At 37.8% G+C, this 15,722-nt stretch overlaps 4 protein-coding genes, 1 long non-coding RNA gene and 1 pseudogene across 14 annotated transcripts; 3 read left to right on the forward strand and 3 right to left on the reverse strand.

The window, feature by feature from the left end:
• Nucleotides 1–4: 4 nt before the first annotated feature.
• Nucleotides 5–1,939, reverse strand: LOC104752696 (alpha-L-fucosidase 1). Its single transcript, XM_087491353.1, has 2 exons — nt 1,221–1,939; nt 5–1,138 (listed from the first exon to the last, which is right to left on the reverse strand). The coding sequence occupies exons 1-2, from the start codon at nt 1,751–1,753 to the stop codon at nt 169–171; spliced, it is 1,503 nt and encodes a 500-aa protein (XP_087347479.1). The 5' UTR covers nt 1,754–1,939; the 3' UTR covers nt 5–168.
• A 230-nt stretch (nt 1,940–2,169) lies between these two features.
• Nucleotides 2,170–3,412, forward strand: LOC147926071 (putative F-box protein At4g21240 pseudogene; annotated as a pseudogene).
• Nucleotides 3,413–4,222: 810 nt separating this feature from the next.
• On the reverse strand, nt 4,223–6,643 carry LOC104752697 (uncharacterized). 2 transcript variants are annotated; one of them, XM_010474898.3, is made up of 9 exons: nt 6,402–6,643; nt 6,019–6,193; nt 5,878–5,927; nt 5,722–5,791; nt 5,536–5,641; nt 5,366–5,432; nt 5,139–5,214; nt 4,622–4,929; nt 4,223–4,522 (listed from the first exon to the last, which is right to left on the reverse strand). In XM_010474898.3, exons 2-9 carry the CDS (start codon nt 6,176–6,178, stop codon nt 4,451–4,453), a joined length of 909 nt encoding a protein of 302 aa, XP_010473200.2. In that variant the 5' UTR covers nt 6,179–6,193; nt 6,402–6,643; the 3' UTR covers nt 4,223–4,450. The 2 variants fall into 2 exon arrangements, with proteins under 2 accessions (XP_010473200.2, XP_010473201.2); XM_010474899.3 differs by having other exon boundaries at nt 6,451–6,586.
• Nucleotides 6,644–6,701: 58 nt separating this feature from the next.
• On the forward strand, nt 6,702–8,631 carry LOC104752698 (uncharacterized). 8 transcript variants are annotated; one of them, XR_015584419.1, is made up of 5 exons: nt 6,702–6,980; nt 7,156–7,289; nt 7,698–7,774; nt 7,868–8,079; nt 8,168–8,631. It is a non-coding gene; the product is annotated as an uncharacterized LOC104752698 (long non-coding RNA). The 8 variants fall into 8 exon arrangements; XR_015584417.1 differs by having other exon boundaries at nt 7,156–7,208; nt 7,347–7,774; XR_015584422.1 differs by having other exon boundaries at nt 7,156–7,208.
• A 267-nt stretch (nt 8,632–8,898) lies between these two features.
• Nucleotides 8,899–10,769, forward strand: LOC104754087 (jacalin-related lectin 17-like). Its single transcript, XM_087491356.1, has 4 exons — nt 8,899–9,222; nt 9,322–9,759; nt 9,895–10,341; nt 10,446–10,769. The coding sequence occupies exons 1-4, from the start codon at nt 8,899–8,901 to the stop codon at nt 10,713–10,715; spliced, it is 1,479 nt and encodes a 492-aa protein (XP_087347482.1). The 3' UTR covers nt 10,716–10,769.
• Nucleotides 10,770–10,853: 84 nt separating this feature from the next.
• On the reverse strand, nt 10,854–14,948 carry LOC104752699 (putative alpha,alpha-trehalose-phosphate synthase [UDP-forming] 10). Of its 2 annotated transcripts, none has more exons than XM_087491355.1 (4): nt 14,682–14,948; nt 11,988–14,051; nt 11,621–11,894; nt 10,854–11,433 (listed from the first exon to the last, which is right to left on the reverse strand). In XM_087491355.1, exons 2-4 carry the CDS (start codon nt 13,976–13,978, stop codon nt 11,110–11,112), a joined length of 2,589 nt encoding a protein of 862 aa, XP_087347481.1. In that variant the 5' UTR covers nt 13,979–14,051; nt 14,682–14,948; the 3' UTR covers nt 10,854–11,109. The 2 variants fall into 2 exon arrangements, with proteins under 2 accessions (XP_087347481.1, XP_010473203.2); XM_010474901.3 differs by having other exon boundaries at nt 14,723–14,932.
• Between the last annotated feature and the right edge of the window lie 774 nt (nt 14,949–15,722).

Raw genomic sequence — 15,722 nt, forward strand, 5'->3', positions numbered from 1 at the left:
AATCTCGGCAGAAAGGTCCTTTCTTTATCTTTAGGTCATAGGTGAAATTATGACTAGGCTTCAGATACAAGGATTTATTTACTTAAGAATTCACAATCATACTGAGTAACATATATATGACTTGATGCACATAGAGGAAACCAAACACTTATGTGGTGTAGCCCTTTCTTACAAATCATGTAGTTGTTGCTCCTCCTTGAGTGTCCTTGTGATTGTTATCTTTGTTGTTGTGTTTGCACTTGAAACTGAAAACTTGTCCATGTAGATTCCAAGGTATGATATAAGTGGGTCGGCTCTCGCTTTGTCCACCACAAGCTTTAGAGACCGCGACTGAACCTTGGGAAACCGTAAAAGTCTTTTGTTCCCGATCGTCGTGCTGCTCACAACTCTCTCCCACTCCCCGCTTACAGTGTTGTGCGTCTCGAGATGGAAAGACGCAACCCTCTGACCCATATGGATCGGCTCTCTAATTTCCAACACGTTAAAACTAACCGAGTCTTTAAACGCTAAGTACAACTCCCATGTCTTGTCATTCTCCTCTGGCGCCCAATACTTATCTAATCCTTGTACCAAAACATTGTTAGGACCAAACTGACTTCCACGGATGCTGCTCGAGTTAACCAAGGCTTTACGGGCGAGATTGTTGGAGAAAATGGACTTTTTCAACCCGCGGAACTCCTCAAGAACCTTAATGTCTTGTTCAGATATCAACCCTGAAGAATTAGGAGGCACATTAAGCAAGAAGAGACAGTTTCTTCCAACAGAGTTATAGTATATATCCAAAAGCTGAAGAGCCGGTTTAGGCGACTCCAATGCGTGCCAAAACCAACCGGGTCGAATCGATACATCACATTCCGCTGGTACCCAATCTTGCCCAAAGCCATCACCTTGCTGAGAATACAAAGGATCAGTGTCGCCAATCTTGGCATTGGTTCGATTAAAGAGTGACCAGCAAGTGGAACCAGCGTGTCCAGCTTCATCACCGATCCAGCGGACATCAGGACCGGCGTCAGAGAAAATAACAGCTCCGGGCTGAAGCTGATGGATCAAACTAAACCAAGTATCAAAGAAATATTCCATATCTTTCTCTCCTTCTCCCTTAGCTCCATCTAACCAAACTTCCTTAATCTCTCCATACCTAACAAAGAATGAATGAGAGTCAAAATTTGGAAACCCATTTGATTTGACTGATATGAGAAAAGAAAAAAAAAGGAGCTTACTTTGTAAGTAACTCGGTCATTTGACTCAGATAAAACTCGTTATACTCCAATGTATTGCCATAACACGGATCATGACGATCCCATGGAGAAAGGTAAAGACCAAGTCCAATTCCAGCTTCCGCCGCCGCAGCAGCAAGTTCAGCCACTACGTCTCCGTCTCCGCCTCTAAAGGGGCTAGATTTGACAGAGTAATCGGTGTATTCGCTAGGCCAGAGACAGAACCCGTCGTGGTGCTTCGCAGTGAGGATGACCCGGGAAAAGCCTGAGTCTTTAGCGATTTGGACCCATTGGGTAGCGTTGAGATGAGTCGGGTTGAAAACGGATGGGTTGGCTTTTCCGGTGCCCCATTCTGAGTCTGTGAAAGTATTGGGTCCGAAATGGAGGAACATCGCCATGGATCCGAGTTGCCATTGGAGCTGTTGGGATGTAGGCAGAGGTAAGATTGGAAGTGGATGTGGTTTTAACCGAGATGAATTTGAGAGTTTCGAGATACAGAGGATTGAGAAGATTAGGAGAGTGATTGGACAGTTCATGGTTCTTCAAAGGTTATAGTCTGGTTCTTCTTCTTGAATCTTGACTATGTCCTTCAATGGAGTTTTTTTTTTTTTTTTTCCACCTTTTCTATATTTTTTTTTAGCTTTGGCTGTTATTAGTGTGTTGGAAACTTAATGCAAACGCAATAGATAACTGTTCTTGGCTGTTTTTATATAACATTTACTATTATCCTGATCAAGTTTTGTTTTAGATTTATACATGTAAATTTTTATATATGTAAGTTTACCTATACTATTGTAAATGGAAAAGTAAAATTTTCTTTTAACCAAAATACTTTCCTATTTTATTAAAAAGAAAAGTAAGATCGATTTAAAACCACACTTTATATAACGAGAGGATAGAAAAATAAGTATACAAACTAAAAGTGTATGAGAGCTTTCGTAAGACTCTCGACATGATTCCTATTGATCTGATCCATCATTGTTTGTACCGGAGATTGCACAACGCTAAATAAATAAGATTTTGCGGGGAAAAAATGAAGGTAGTTCTTTATTAATAATGAAAACGTGAGATCGTCAACAACACGAGTCAAGATTGAGCTCGTCAGTTCACAGAAGAACTAACAAGCTAATAATAACGAGCTCGAAAGAGGAAATATATTACACAAAAGACAATAATAGTTTTTGATGCAAAGTATTGCTCTTTAGATATTGTCTCGGGGTCCGGATCTTCCTCTCAATAAATATATGATGCTATTTATAGGCGAGTGTAGAACTAGGATTCCCAACGCGAAATGCCGAAATTATCCTCTGCGGAATGTTAATGACTTGTTTTCAATTTTGTCCGGCCGAAATCACAAGTAATGAGTCTTGTTGGGCCGAGTAGCATATTGGGCACATCCCATGTCCAACAATGATATACTCTTGAGGCTGCCTGCTAAATCTGCTGCGAGGTTCCGTTGCGTCTAGAAGCTATGGTTATCCATCACCACACGTCCAGATTTCATCAGCTCTTTCACGAGTCAACACTCTTCAACACGGTTGTGTCTTTTAGTCTGCGTGGAAAAAGGTGGAAAGCGTCTCTTCAACTCGATTCCCCAACTTGAGCATCCGGACAAAACATTTAACCCGCGGTATGTGGAAAGTTATGAGATAAGTGCTCCCAAATTTGATTATTACGAAGGGTCCGAACAGTCAGTCCATGGCTTGATATGCTTGAGAGATTTTGATGGGAATATTGTAGTTTGGAATCCAACCACGAGACAACATGTTTACTTACCCAAACCACGACCAAACTTCATCGCAGTTGTAAGTAGCTTTTTAGGATATGATCCAGTCGAGCACAAGCATAAAGTCTTGTGCATCCCAGTATGTGGATACCAAGATCCTCTTGTTTTTACATTGGGACCTCAAGAATCATGGAGAGTGCCTCAAAATAGCCTTTACCATGAATCCACAAGCACCTCGGGGATAAAAGGTATATGCATCAACGGGCATGTGTATTATGAAGCGAGCATACGTTTTATAGTAATCGATGGTGCTTTTAAAACGGAAGCAATCGTTATGAGCTTTGATGTGAGGTACGAAACGTTCAACGTAATAAAAAAAACAGTTGATGATGAATTTGGCAATCTTTTCAAAATTAGAATGGGTTTGTTCGGACTCTTATTGTATAAGATTTTGGGTTTTGGAGGATAAAGAGAAACAAAAATGGTGGCCTACAAAATTTCGTCTTTCTTTGCCAACAAGTATTCCGAGCTGGTGGGGAGATTCTTTGCGGCGGCTGAGAGGCGTCACTCATGATGGTTGTGAGTTTATTTATACTGATCAAACATCGTCTCAAGCAATTTATGTTTTGTACTATGATCCAGAGAGAAATAGTACAAGGATGATCACATATCGAGAAGAAGAGACGGTCTTCCGATGTAATTACACTAAAGAAGAATATATCCACTCATATCCCAATCATTGTGAGAGTCTCATGTCTTTGAAAGTTTGAAGGGCGTCCTAGCTTATTCAAAAGGTTTGATTGGTAGACAATTTAAATGCATGGGCTTATATTAAAGCCGCATTATGTATTTCCAATCAAGTAAAATTTCTCCAACAAATTCAAAATAATTATTCTTTAATTTCATGCTTTTTAGTTTTTAGTTAGTTTTGTGATCATGCTGCTTTATTTTCACTGGTTTTATTCTTGTGATTTGAAAATCACAAGTTCAATAATATTGAATCTCATTAGACTTTCTTCTAAAATTTATGATTGAATAACACATCTGTTATTTTTACGCAAATTACCTAAAATGTTTGAGATGTTTTGTCAAATGTGTTAATCCATATTCCATCCATATGTACAATTCTTTGATTTGTGTATTGTTAATACAATTTTTACCACCTATTGATACCTAATCATTATACAAACTTGCTCTCAAAAACACCAAGTATCTAGCTATTTTTAGTTAATTGCATCTGGTTTGAGCATTTGTAAAACCCAATTATGTGTTATGCATATTTCAGTTCAATTTTCTATTCATTTGAAATGGAAAAAGTATATAATCGCACGCTTAACACTAACATTAACAGTCGTTATATGATCAACAAAACCGGAACACAGTGAAACAAAAATGGTGAAGAGCTTCTTCCTTGGGCACTAAATGGGAATTTTGGTAGTCTGATTAAAATTATGTAACACAAAATTCTAAACAATGTTCTGGAATGATTCACATTCCATCTGACATATTAGTCGATATCCATCTCCCCCAGAATCTGCTTAAGCTCCTTTGCTCTCTTCCTTGCTAACTCCACACAGCTCTACGCAAAGCAAAATCCATAAGGCAACTTTACAAGAAAGAAAAGCGTTGTAAATCAAGTGGTGGATTAACTAACATAAGAGAAAGCTGAAACTCTCACCTTGACGGCTGATGAGTAGGCAAGAACGGTTCCTCCTGATTTGTAGAGAGAAACCAATTGATCCGAGGCATCTAAAACAACAGTCACTAGAGTGTCCATGATCGACTCTTCTTCACTTGTTGGATCTGCTAAGATGTAGTTCTTGTGGAGTATGCAAGTTAAAGAGAAAGGGATGTTCTTAAGTGTAAGTTTTCTCTTCTCCTTGTTCACTGCTTTTTTCTCGATGATCGAAGCATTGTCTTCATCTTTTCCTCCACTGATGGCAACTATTCTTCCATTGTCATTCAGAGCAACAACTGGGATTTCCACTGCAATACAAAGGATCTCCTATGCATCAGCGGAAGAATATATAATGTCATATGGTTAAGAATTAAAGGTTGATCTAAGGCTTACTCTTCTTTGATAACTTAAACTTTGGACTTTCAGCTCTAGCCTAGGAAACGGGTTTAGTCTAAGGAGTGCTACAAGAGGTGTGAAGCAAACTAAAGGACAAGGACAAGGACAAAGAAGAACTTACAATTCGAAAAGGCTGCAACAGCAGAAAGCAGAGCAGCATCGAAAAGGGCACCATCAGCATTTAGGCAATATATGTCCTATGAGAATGGTTAGAGAGCAACAACGTTCATCAATATACTAAAAGACCTCACTAATTCAGTAACTTTCAGAGAGATACTTCCCAAGAATCAATAGCTGGATAAGAAGTAAAGAATCAATAGCAGCGATATAAGACCAACGAGTACTCACCAGATAACCCATCCAAGCAGCTTTTCCACTAACTAGACACAGTTCTTTAAGATCAATCATTCCAGAACTGTAACAAAGGGACACAATTTTAAAAAAGGGACAACATTATATTTGATGCCCAACGAGAATAGGTAATTTATGTATACAAAAAGATCAAAATCGAAACACACCTTAGAATAGTATCAGTCAAACGCTTTGAAATCACGGGAGCAGCATCAGCTGGTCTTCCAGGACGAACAGTCGGAGAACAAATAGGAGGCATGTGGAACTCAAGAGCTAACAAAAGGAATCAGTCACTCACACCAAAGAAAAGAACAAGAGAGAGAAATAGAATAAAGTCGAGGGCAATAAAGAACCTATGCATCCTTCATCTGGTGAGTCTGTAGAAGGAGTCATAACTTCCATTCTGATTGCAGCAAGCATAGTCTATAAACAAGAAGAAATAGAAACTTATGTAACAATGCTGACTATACAAATCTAACCAAAAACGAGATAAGGCGGGTGGGGCTTACAGTGGAACCAATCTTGGCAAGAGCAGATCCATCAGCGGTTGAAACAAGTCCTATACACACAAAGAAAATACAATTAAGGTGACGAGCATGTTTTTTTCAAAGTAAGTTAACTTTGATCAAAGTTAATGTTATATATTTTACCAGGGTTAACAATGGTGTCTCTGGCTTTCCCAAGTGGTCTAGCATCAGGGCGAAGAGATTCAGAGAGATGACGCTCAAAGAAACGAAGAGGGAAGATTCTTCTGAAAGCATCAACTTCCATCTCTGTAGACAAGTCTTGTGATGAGTCAGGTAACCCCATGTTGTTTTTGTCTCTCTGCTTTCATGTCACAAAAACAAGAGAATCATCATAATGCTAAAAAAATATACAGAGGAAACATCATATGAACTTCTATCTTATAGAGACAGTTTCATCGACCTTGGAAGGCACAAAAGAGATTTTTTTTTTTTTTTTGTTCCATTGATGCCAAAAAAAAATCCCAAATACACTGAAAACTGAGTCTCAAGGAATACAAAAGGCTTACCTCTGAACAAAAAGAAAGAACTGAAACAGATACACAAAAGCTGTCGTACCGAAGAAAAGAGAAACAGGGGAGGAGGAGGGGTGTAACAAGAGTAAAGAGCTCGCGGAGGCCGTAAGTAATGGGGAATTCGACGGAGACGGAGACGGAGACGGTGACGGTGACGACGGCTAGGTTTCTTTGTGTTTTTTTCACTATACCAACTAACTACTTCTTCATTCTAAATGGGCCAAACAAAGCCCAATAATGTTGCTAAGCCCAAAGAAACAATGTGATATTGAGATGGTAACGTGTCAAGAATTCATTGGTTTTTCTCTTTTCTTCGTTTTGCTCTCTCTCTCTCTCTCTCTCTCTCTCTCTCTCTCAATACCAACAGAAGAAAACGAAAAGACGAAAGCAATAATCGATTTATCAAAATCCAATCGAAGTTTTGATCGGTTTCGAGAAAAAATGGATCTCTCCAAGTCGTCTTTTTCTTCTCCGAGTCCGCTTACTTCTTCTTTGTTAGGTCAGAAATTTTTTGGTGACACAATCGTCGCGCCGCAGCTTCGTCTCCAACCAGAGGTCGGATAAGATCCCATAGTGAGGCTCACTCAAAATTATGTATCCAATTTTGTAATTTTCAGAGGTTCTAGGATTAAATCGTTAACGAAGCTTCTTCTAATTCTCTATTGTTGTGCACATTGGAGATAATATTATTTGTTTCTGTTTTTTTTTTTATCAACAGTGGAACAATAATTGTGTTTCGTTTTTGCAGTATGTGTTTGAAAGGTTTGAAGCTAAGTATATTGAGGTCTTTTTCTGTATAAGGTATATATAGGTCTGAAACTTGGCAATGTAAAGAAGAAACAATGAGCTCCAATGGTGGTGGCGACGACTATAGCACCAATAGTATTATAATACATTACCAACTATTTTGACCATTGCTTGGTGTTTCTGTTGTTATAGATTGCTGCTTGCTTTGCTCGCCATTGCTTGTGGAACTCGACGAGTGTCTTGGTTCCTTCTGCGGAGTTTTCTAGCTTATCTAGCAAACCCAATGATTTTCTTCTTTCCTCTACTCGAAAGTTTATTGATTTTGTTGCTTACATACACCTTTTGGGCTATGAGGCTAATTTCATGCCTTCTGTGGTCTGTGGAATGGGTCTTTCTTAATTATCTCACTGGGCGTTTTGCTTTACTCTTATGTTTAACTGAGTTTAGTGGAGAAATATTCATAAAAGGCTATTATTGATGTTCATAAAATGCATTCATAAAAGGCTAGTTTTTGTTAATTCTTGTTTGATGTTCTTTTGTTAGGTTCTGAGTCAGCTGCTGGTAAAGAAACTGGTGCTCTTGAGTCCCAAACTGCTGCCGTACTAAAAACCGTGGCGATGGTATTTAACTTTGTGACAATCTTCTTGGCTTTGATGTTTGTTGTATTCCATGTGTATGTGGCATTTTCATTTGTGATTTGGTGATGATGATAGGTTTGCTTACGGCTGTTCATAAGGATTATTTTAGAGTTGTGAACTCGAGGGATTTGCTTTTTAACGATTGTGGTGACAAAGTTGCGCAGTTGCTACATGTAGAATTAGTTCCTCCCTACTCTCAGTACGATGCTCATCAACAAGTTTTGATTGTCAATACTCATTTGCTGTTTCCTCATGATTCTACTTTGTCTGTAGTAAGACTGCAACAGGTAGGAAAATTTGTTATTATTAACTCTGTTAGCATTGTGTGATGATTTTTGTATCTTTATAACTAAACAAGATTTTGGTTTTGGGCAGGTTTATAAGATTCTTCAGTATGTAGTGTCACAGTCTTTAAAACACTGTGAATACATAATTGGGCATTAGGTTGAGAGATTTGGCCGAGACTATGATTGATTTATGACATTGACATTCTTCTCCTCAAGCTGGTTCTTGGTGTTGTGGAACTTGGTCTTCGTGTCCTGTCTCTTGCTTCATCGTCTTCGCGTTTTATCTGGATTTCTTCACCTTTTTCCAACGCAATCCCCAGTTTTGTGTCATGTCTCTTGCTTCTTCTTTTAAGTATCTTGATTTCATCATCTCTACAACCTGCAGAATTTTTTCCTTTGCCTCCAACTGCTCGTCTTTACGTGCGGTGCATGATATTAGTTTTGTGCCGCTTGCACTGATCGAGTCAGTAAAGGGAAACTTAGCTTAAAGAATATATATTTTTTATTTAAATGTTCTAAAAGGTCCTTAATATAGATTTACGTTGTTAATGATCTGAATGGACTTATCTATTTTTATCTATACTTAATGATTTTGGAAGTACACTAGATAAAGAAACTCAATAAAAATTCTACGAGATAATGTTCAACATGTAGAAGCTATAATTAACACGGGAACTGATCTAGTTATGTTAATATATAGATGTAATGGCTCAAATTTTCTATAACAATAAATGTAAGTTGAAAAAAGAAAGACGTGTCTCAAAGTAAGGTCCGAGTTATAGATATATACCGAAACTTTTTTCATTAATGAAAGACTCAATGCTTTTGTGTATATATATGGAAGAAACCTTCATCCATGATTTATATACATCACTACGTACAGCACACCGCCTCATATTATCAGAGGTTCTCTCTCTCTCTCTGTTCGAGATGACCGCCCAAAGGTTGGAAGAAGAAGGAAATCAGAACTCCATAATCGAATTGAAGTGGGATGATGGTTCGGACCATGATGACGTATCAAAAATACATGTAAGAGGTGAGTCTGGAGGCATAAGGACCATCCGATTCGATTATATCAAGAGTGAAACTCTGAAATGTGAAATATTCAAAGGTTCCAGCTGGGATCAAGGGTTCACCCAGACGGTACTGTTGATTACTAACTAAACTCTCTTTATAATTTAGTATTGAATTACTGCTGTTGATTTTTTATCTGAATTTTCTTGCACCAAATTATATATGCAGTTTGAGATTAACCATAAAAAACATGAACAACTTGAATCTGTTGTGGGTTATTACGAACCCAAGTCGGATGCGATTCTTGGACTTCAGTTCGAAACCAACTTGAGGATTTCTGAACTGATAGGATTCGCAAAAGATGGTACTAGTAAGTTTTCACTAGCTGTGGACGGAAAGAAGATCATCGGGTTTCATGGATCTTGGGATGAATACCTCAACTCTCTTGGAGCATACTTCACTTGGACTGCTCCAACTAAAATAGAAGCAAAAGGTGAACAAGGAGGCAAGGAGTGGGATGATGGAGCCGACCATGAAGGTGTTACAAAAATATATGTACGAGGTGGGCGTGAGGGTATACAATTCATCAAGTGCGATTATGTCAAGGATGGACAACAAACATATGGGTCAGTCCACGGTGTCAGGGGTAGAGGTTACACAGAGTTGGTGCGTACGTATGACTTGATTTTTTTTGTTTTTTTTTTTGTTTTATATATTTAGCTAGCGAGGTTATTATTATTATCTATTAATGTACGTACGTAGTCTTTGTTTCATCAACATTTTTTTTGTTTTTTTTTTCAGTTTGAGATTGATCATCTCAACAAGGAATATTTGGTTTCTGTTGAGGGTTACTATGACGAAGGCGGTTTGGGGATCATCCAAGGAATTCAATTCAAAACTAATATCAAGACATCCGAACTGATGGGAGACAACAAGGGTAGGAAGTTTTCACTTGCAGCCAATGGGAAGAAGATCATTGGGTTTCATGGATATGCTGACAAGAATCTAAACTCTCTTGGAGCATATTTCACTAAATCATCTCCTTTCACTAAATTGGAATATCAAGGTTGTACTGGTGAAGGTATTACTTGGGATGACGGTACTTTTGAAGGCGTACGAAGGGTGTCCGTTTACTATCATTCGGCCGAAAGTATAGGAAATAGAATATTGCGTGTAGAGTTCGAGTATGTCAGCATAGAGAAAGTGGAAATCCGTGGGCATGGGTGTGAGGCTGAATTCCATGGAGAGGTGATCAAAGTTCCTACGTACAACTCTTTCTATTAATTAACTTGTATGTGTTTGTACATGTTCTTGAATTGATATATTATACGAAACCTTTTTTGTTATTTCAGTTTGTAGTAGACTATCCTAATGAATTTATCACATCTGTGGAGGGAACGTTAAAAGGTGACTACAAGACGGTTGCGTCGTTGACTTTCAAAACATCAGAAGGGAGAACTTCTCCAAGATTTGGAATTACTACTACAGACTATGGAGGTGTGACTAATGCTAAATTCGTGCTTGAGAGCAAAGGTTGTGGTATTGTTGGGTTCCATGGACGGTCTAAGGATTACCTTTATGCTCTTGGAGCATATTTTCGTGTGTTGCCTCCTCCTTCCTAACGTTTTATGGCTTATATTTCCAAAATTCATGTAATAAGACAGCGTTTGCTTTTATAATTCTGTTCTTTAAAATTTAATTCTTTAGGGGAAAAAAAAACATCTATTTGTTAAACATGTATATGAAAACACACCCGAAGATGAACATAAATTGAACTTAGATCATACACAAAACAATATTATATACAAACACAATTGGGAAAGAGCTGTTTCTTGCTCAGTCGTAGATCGTTCATGTACAAACCTGAACTAACACAGGCCCAAATCGCAACATTTAGTTTCGTCTCTCTGTTATTTTTTTTCGTATTTTCTATGTACAAATCATGTGTTTATCATGATTCAGATTCACATTTCCCTTCTAAATAACTTGGTTAAACCCCCATCGATCTCTGATTTCTTATACCACGCTTTCGAAGGAGACTCTGAGATGAGAAGTATACCTAGGTTTTGGGCTCGAAGTGTTGGCAAGTCCTTGGAGCAACTTCACCACATCGCTTACTTCATCGAGGAAGTATTTGGCTTTGCTCGGTTTTCTTCCCACTGTACACGCGAATACCTCTGTAGACATTGACGATGATTGAGCTGAGAGGGTTGTTGATATGCTCTCAAACATCTCCTCGTCTGATCTGTCATCCCCAATGCATACCACGAAATCCGGCACACTCCCATCCTCAAGCATTCTATTAAGAATTTTCCCGGTGACAAGACCCTTGCTTACTCCCTGTAGTGGAAAATCTCAGTCTAAGACTACGTATGAACCAGAGAGTATAAGAAATGCTTTAATTTAGTACAATGAACAGGGACATTATGAATCATAGAAAGATTTGGAGATGTTTTTCTACGGATCATTGTGTCATGGGTTCCTTATTTTTCATCAACACAAGATGGGGTGGAGAAAATTTATTTACCTGAGGCTTAACTTCAACGATTTGGTGGCCTCTGTGAACAACAACGGGTTCATTCACAAGAACGGTTTCTAGATGGTCCAGTAGTTCCTTGGCTTGACAAGAACCAAAGTCTGGGTCAGCATCTTGGTGATGCCAGACTAAAGCACTCTCTTTCGCTTCTATACTGGATCCATCAGTAGTCTCTGTATATAGTCTCATGATAGGTTCCACAACTTTCTTCCACTCAAGGTCATCAGATAAGCCGCTTCTTTCCCAGTCAGAAGAATTATTCCACCTGCATTACAAATTTTGTCTTCTTAATTTTTCTTTCCCACAGGAAAGTTTCACAAAACTTGAATTAACACAAGCCAGTAAGTCAGTAACTAACCTTGTGAAGTAACCGTGTTCAGCCGCTATTCCAAGATTCTTACACGGAGCAAGCCACTCGCTCAAAGAAACTTTTCCCCTCCCGCTAACAATGAATATAGTGTTGTTAGGATCACTACACAGTGTCTTCAAAGCAGATATAACTTCGGCACTTGGGTCCTTTACGATCGAGGTCTTAGGAACTAAAGTACCGTCGTAATCAAGAAATATAGCTCTCTTGCTCGATCTTCTGTAAGCACTAACGGTTTGCTCAACGGATAGCCTTCTGAAATTAGGAGAGAGAGCGACGAGCCTAAAACCCAAACCCCAACCCACACCCCAGCACCGTTTACTGTAATGATCTCGAGATGCCCTCTCCAAATCCTGCGAAAAGCTGCGCGCCCAATAAGCCACATCATGTGTACTAATGTAGTGAAAGTGTTTTTTATGTCGTAGTTGCTTCTCAAACTCAGACATGGTGATAGCAGAATATATTGAATCGGCTACTGCATCAATGTCCCAAGGATTAACCCTAATCGCACCACTTAGAGAAGGCGAGCAACCAATGAACTCAGACAGAACAAGCGTGCTTGTGCGAGGAGAATCATCACTTATTCCCAGAAACTTATCCATGATAGGAGTTCCCTGCCGACAAACAGTGTACTTGTAAGGAACTAAGTTCATCCCATCCCTCACTGCATTGACTACGCAGCATTCTGCCATGGCATAATAGGCAGACTTCTCAAACCGGGGAACAGGACGATCAATCAGAACCACTGGCTCATAATCAGGCGAACCATAACGCTCGTTGATTCTTTTAACAGTATTATATGTTTCTTTCTTCGCTTCTTGAACGTCTTTACCTGAGCCTCTGGCTGGGTTCACAATCTGAATAAGAACTATTTTCCCTAGCATCCTAGGATGTTGCTGTAGCAGGTGTTCAAAAGCCAATATTTTAAGACTTAGTCCTTTGAATATATCCATATCATCAACTCCTAGAATCACTTTTTTACCCCGGTACTTTTCTTGAATCTCTTTCAGTTTGTCAGCTGTAGCAGGAAGATTGAGAACGGATTCCAGCCTTCCCATGTGAATACCTATAGGAAGAATCTTCAAGAAAACTGTACGGCCCAAGTAGTCAAGAGCAATATGCCCTCTCTTAGATTCATACTCCAATCCAAGCATTCTACAGCAGCAAGACAAGAAATGACGTGCATAATCAAAGGTGTGAAAACCAATTAAGTCACAGTTTAAGAGCCCTCTTAGTAGTTCCTCTCGAACAGGTAAGGTTCGATAAATTTCTGAAGAAGGGAATGGACTGTGGAGGAAGAAACCAAGCTTAACCCTGTGGAAACGCCTTCTCAAAAACGTTGGGAGAAGCATTAAATGATAGTCATGAATCCAGATATAATCTTCCTCAAGATTGATCACGCCCATTACCTTATCTGCAAATATTTTGTTTGCAGAAACATACGCCTGCCAAAGACCACGATCAAAGCGTTCGCCATGATCAGGGCACATGGGTAACATGTAGTGGAAAAGTGGCCATAGCTGCTGTTTACAAAAGCCGAGGTAGAATTTTTTGTGCACATCTTGTGGGAGGAAAGTAGCTACGCAATTGAATTCCTCAAACAGATTTTGGGAAACGTCGTCTTGCTCACAAACATCAACATGTGTCTTGAGCGATCCAACATAAATGACTTCTGTCTCTGGAGAAAAACCATCCTTGAGATGTAAAAGTGGAGAATCATTGTCGAGGCTGAACTTCCACTTTCCAGTTTCTGAATCCTTTTTACCATTCAAAGGAAGGAAGTTAGCCACAATGATCTTCCGCTCACGGCAAGGTAACGAGATGACATCTGAATCACCACCACCAGTAATTCCATATCCATCGACGTCAGAGATAATGCCAGGAACAGTCATCACTCTTGGAAGAGCTCTAGGGGTCGTAGGCATGTCCAACAGATCCCCAGATGCCAAGTCCAAGAGATTTCCAAATGATTTCGACCCCATTATTCGAACAAAAAAATCATGAAAAGTAGATACTCCCAAGCTGAAACAAGTAGAGCTCTCTGCTTTATACACCCTACAAGTAAAAAAAAAAAGAGAAATTTATCACAAATCATATATAGTTTGAATCCACACACCAATCAGTCAAATTACAAGCTTTTGACAGAATTAGGTTTCAAAATTGCAAAACTATACGAACTCATTAGTTTATAAAGATTAGATTACAAACACGCAGAGAAGGTGACCTTGATCATCATCATCATCAAAATTCCAATGACAACAGAACTACTAATTATTGTAATTTCTCATCATATCAATGAAAGAAAAAAAAAAATTACTTCATAATAAACTAAGTTACAAATCGCAGAACAGTTCAATCACTAGAACTGTAGAATCTGAATTTTTTTAAAAACCTATTTCACGAACAAAAACAAAATCTGAAAATCCAGATCATAGTTATTTTACATATCACTGAAAGACCAAATTAAGAAACCCCGACCCAAAAAAAACTCCACAACAACCCCTTAGGTCAAACGATTCCGCATAAAAACCCAAAAGGATCAGAAGAAACTAATCAAAGAAAAACGGATCGTGCGACTCAATAGCTTCTTAATCAGTGAAAAATATCAGAAGAGAAACGTAGTAATAACTGAAAAAAAAAAAAAAAAAAAAAAAGAGTGAAGGAACAAAAGTCAAATCTGCTTACCAAAAAAAAAAAAAAAAGGGAAGGTAAGAAAATAAAATCACCGGCGGTCACGGTTTGAGAGGTTGCTCCGATCACCGGCGATCAAAGGTATCGATTTGAAGTAGAGGGAGACGAAAGAGGAATTGGAATCAGAGAGATGGGATATTCTGAAGAGCAGAGTAAAATTTATATAAATAATAATAGTAATTAGTAATAGATAGCAGTAATGAGAGTTTGGGTTCATTCTTCTTTCTTCTGGATAAGTTCCATAGACTCCTAATTTTATTTTATTTTATTTTATTTTATTTTATTTTTATTTTATTTTTCCACTTTTTATTGTCTTTGTCAACATTTTTTTTTGTTTTTTTTTACTTAGTCCACATGTTTGCTAATTCATTTTTTTCTTTAGAGATACATTTTTCTAATATTGGGAAGAGATTACTGTTGGGAATGATTTTTTGAAACAAATGAGACGACTACATTTTATTGTTTATTAGATTTTATTTTAGTTCATTCTTTTTAAAAATATATATGTATTTGATAATCATTTTTTATTTTTATTTTTGGTAACAAGCATAAATGAAATTATTTTAGGATTCAATAACTCTTTTATGTTTAAATTAGAAAGATGACTGTGACTATTAAGGAAAACTGAAATTTACGAAAGAGAAAAAAAAAGACTTTTAGGTTAGTTTTTTAAATTAAGTATATCCATATTATTAGTATTTATAAATTGTATGAATTTTTATTATTATCTTTCAAAAACCAATGATTAAATAGCCTTATGTACCTAATATAAAACAAAGCAATGAACTTAACTTAATCCAATGAGAAACAACTTGATATTTATTTGATTTATATATTTTAATATGAAAGATATTTCGATTTAGTTGAGTATTTAAAAGCTAGTTTGAACAGAATTAGGATAAGCAAATTAGACAATAAACGACTCACTTACTCACCAAGAGCCTAACTTATAATGCTGGCTCTTTCTTTTAACTGGCTCTTTTTTTTTTTTTTTTTTTACGCTAACCAACATAATATCTAATGATGTTTGTATCT

This window comes from Camelina sativa, chromosome 16 (genome assembly GCF_030686135.1).
Source record: "Camelina sativa cultivar CO46 ecotype springtype chromosome 16, ASM3068613v1".
Lineage (NCBI taxonomy): Eukaryota > Viridiplantae > Streptophyta > Magnoliopsida > Brassicales > Brassicaceae > Camelina > Camelina sativa.

Bases quoted from the DNA above. Each gene is read 5' to 3' on its own strand.
- LOC104752699 (XM_010474901.3), bottom strand. From the start codon at position 14,904: ATGAACCCAAACTCTCATTACTGCTATCTATTACTAATTACTATTATT. The intron at 11,895-11,987 runs GTTAGTTACTGA...TTTGTAATGCAG, and splicing joins GAACACGGTTACTTCACAAG to GTGGAATAATTCTTCTGACT. The intron at 11,434-11,620 runs GTAAATAAATTT...TTTCCACTACAG, and splicing joins TCGTTGAAGTTAAGCCTCAG to GGAGTAAGCAAGGGTCTTGT.
- LOC104754087 (XM_087491356.1), top strand. From the start codon at position 8,899: ATGCTTTTGTGTATATATATGGAAGAAACCTTCATCCATGATTTATAT. The intron at 9,760-9,894 runs GTGCGTACGTAT...TTTTTTTTTCAG, and splicing joins GTAGAGGTTACACAGAGTTG to TTTGAGATTGATCATCTCAA. The intron at 10,342-10,445 runs GTGATCAAAGTT...TTGTTATTTCAG, and splicing joins AGGCTGAATTCCATGGAGAG to TTTGTAGTAGACTATCCTAA.
- LOC104752696 (XM_087491353.1), bottom strand. From the start codon at position 1,753: ATGAACTGTCCAATCACTCTCCTAATCTTCTCAATCCTCTGTATCTCG. The intron at 1,139-1,220 runs GTAAGCTCCTTT...ATTCTTTGTTAG, and splicing joins ATGACCGAGTTACTTACAAA to GTATGGAGAGATTAAGGAAG.
- LOC104752697 (XM_010474898.3), bottom strand. From the start codon at position 6,178: ATGGGGTTACCTGACTCATCACAAGACTTGTCTACAGAGATGGAAGTT. The intron at 5,792-5,877 runs GTAAGCCCCACC...TCTTGTTTATAG, and splicing joins TTGCCAAGATTGGTTCCACT to ACTATGCTTGCTGCAATCAG. The intron at 4,930-5,138 runs GTAAGTTCTTCT...TTTGTATTGCAG, and splicing joins TGTTGCAGCCTTTTCGAATT to TGGAAATCCCAGTTGTTGCT.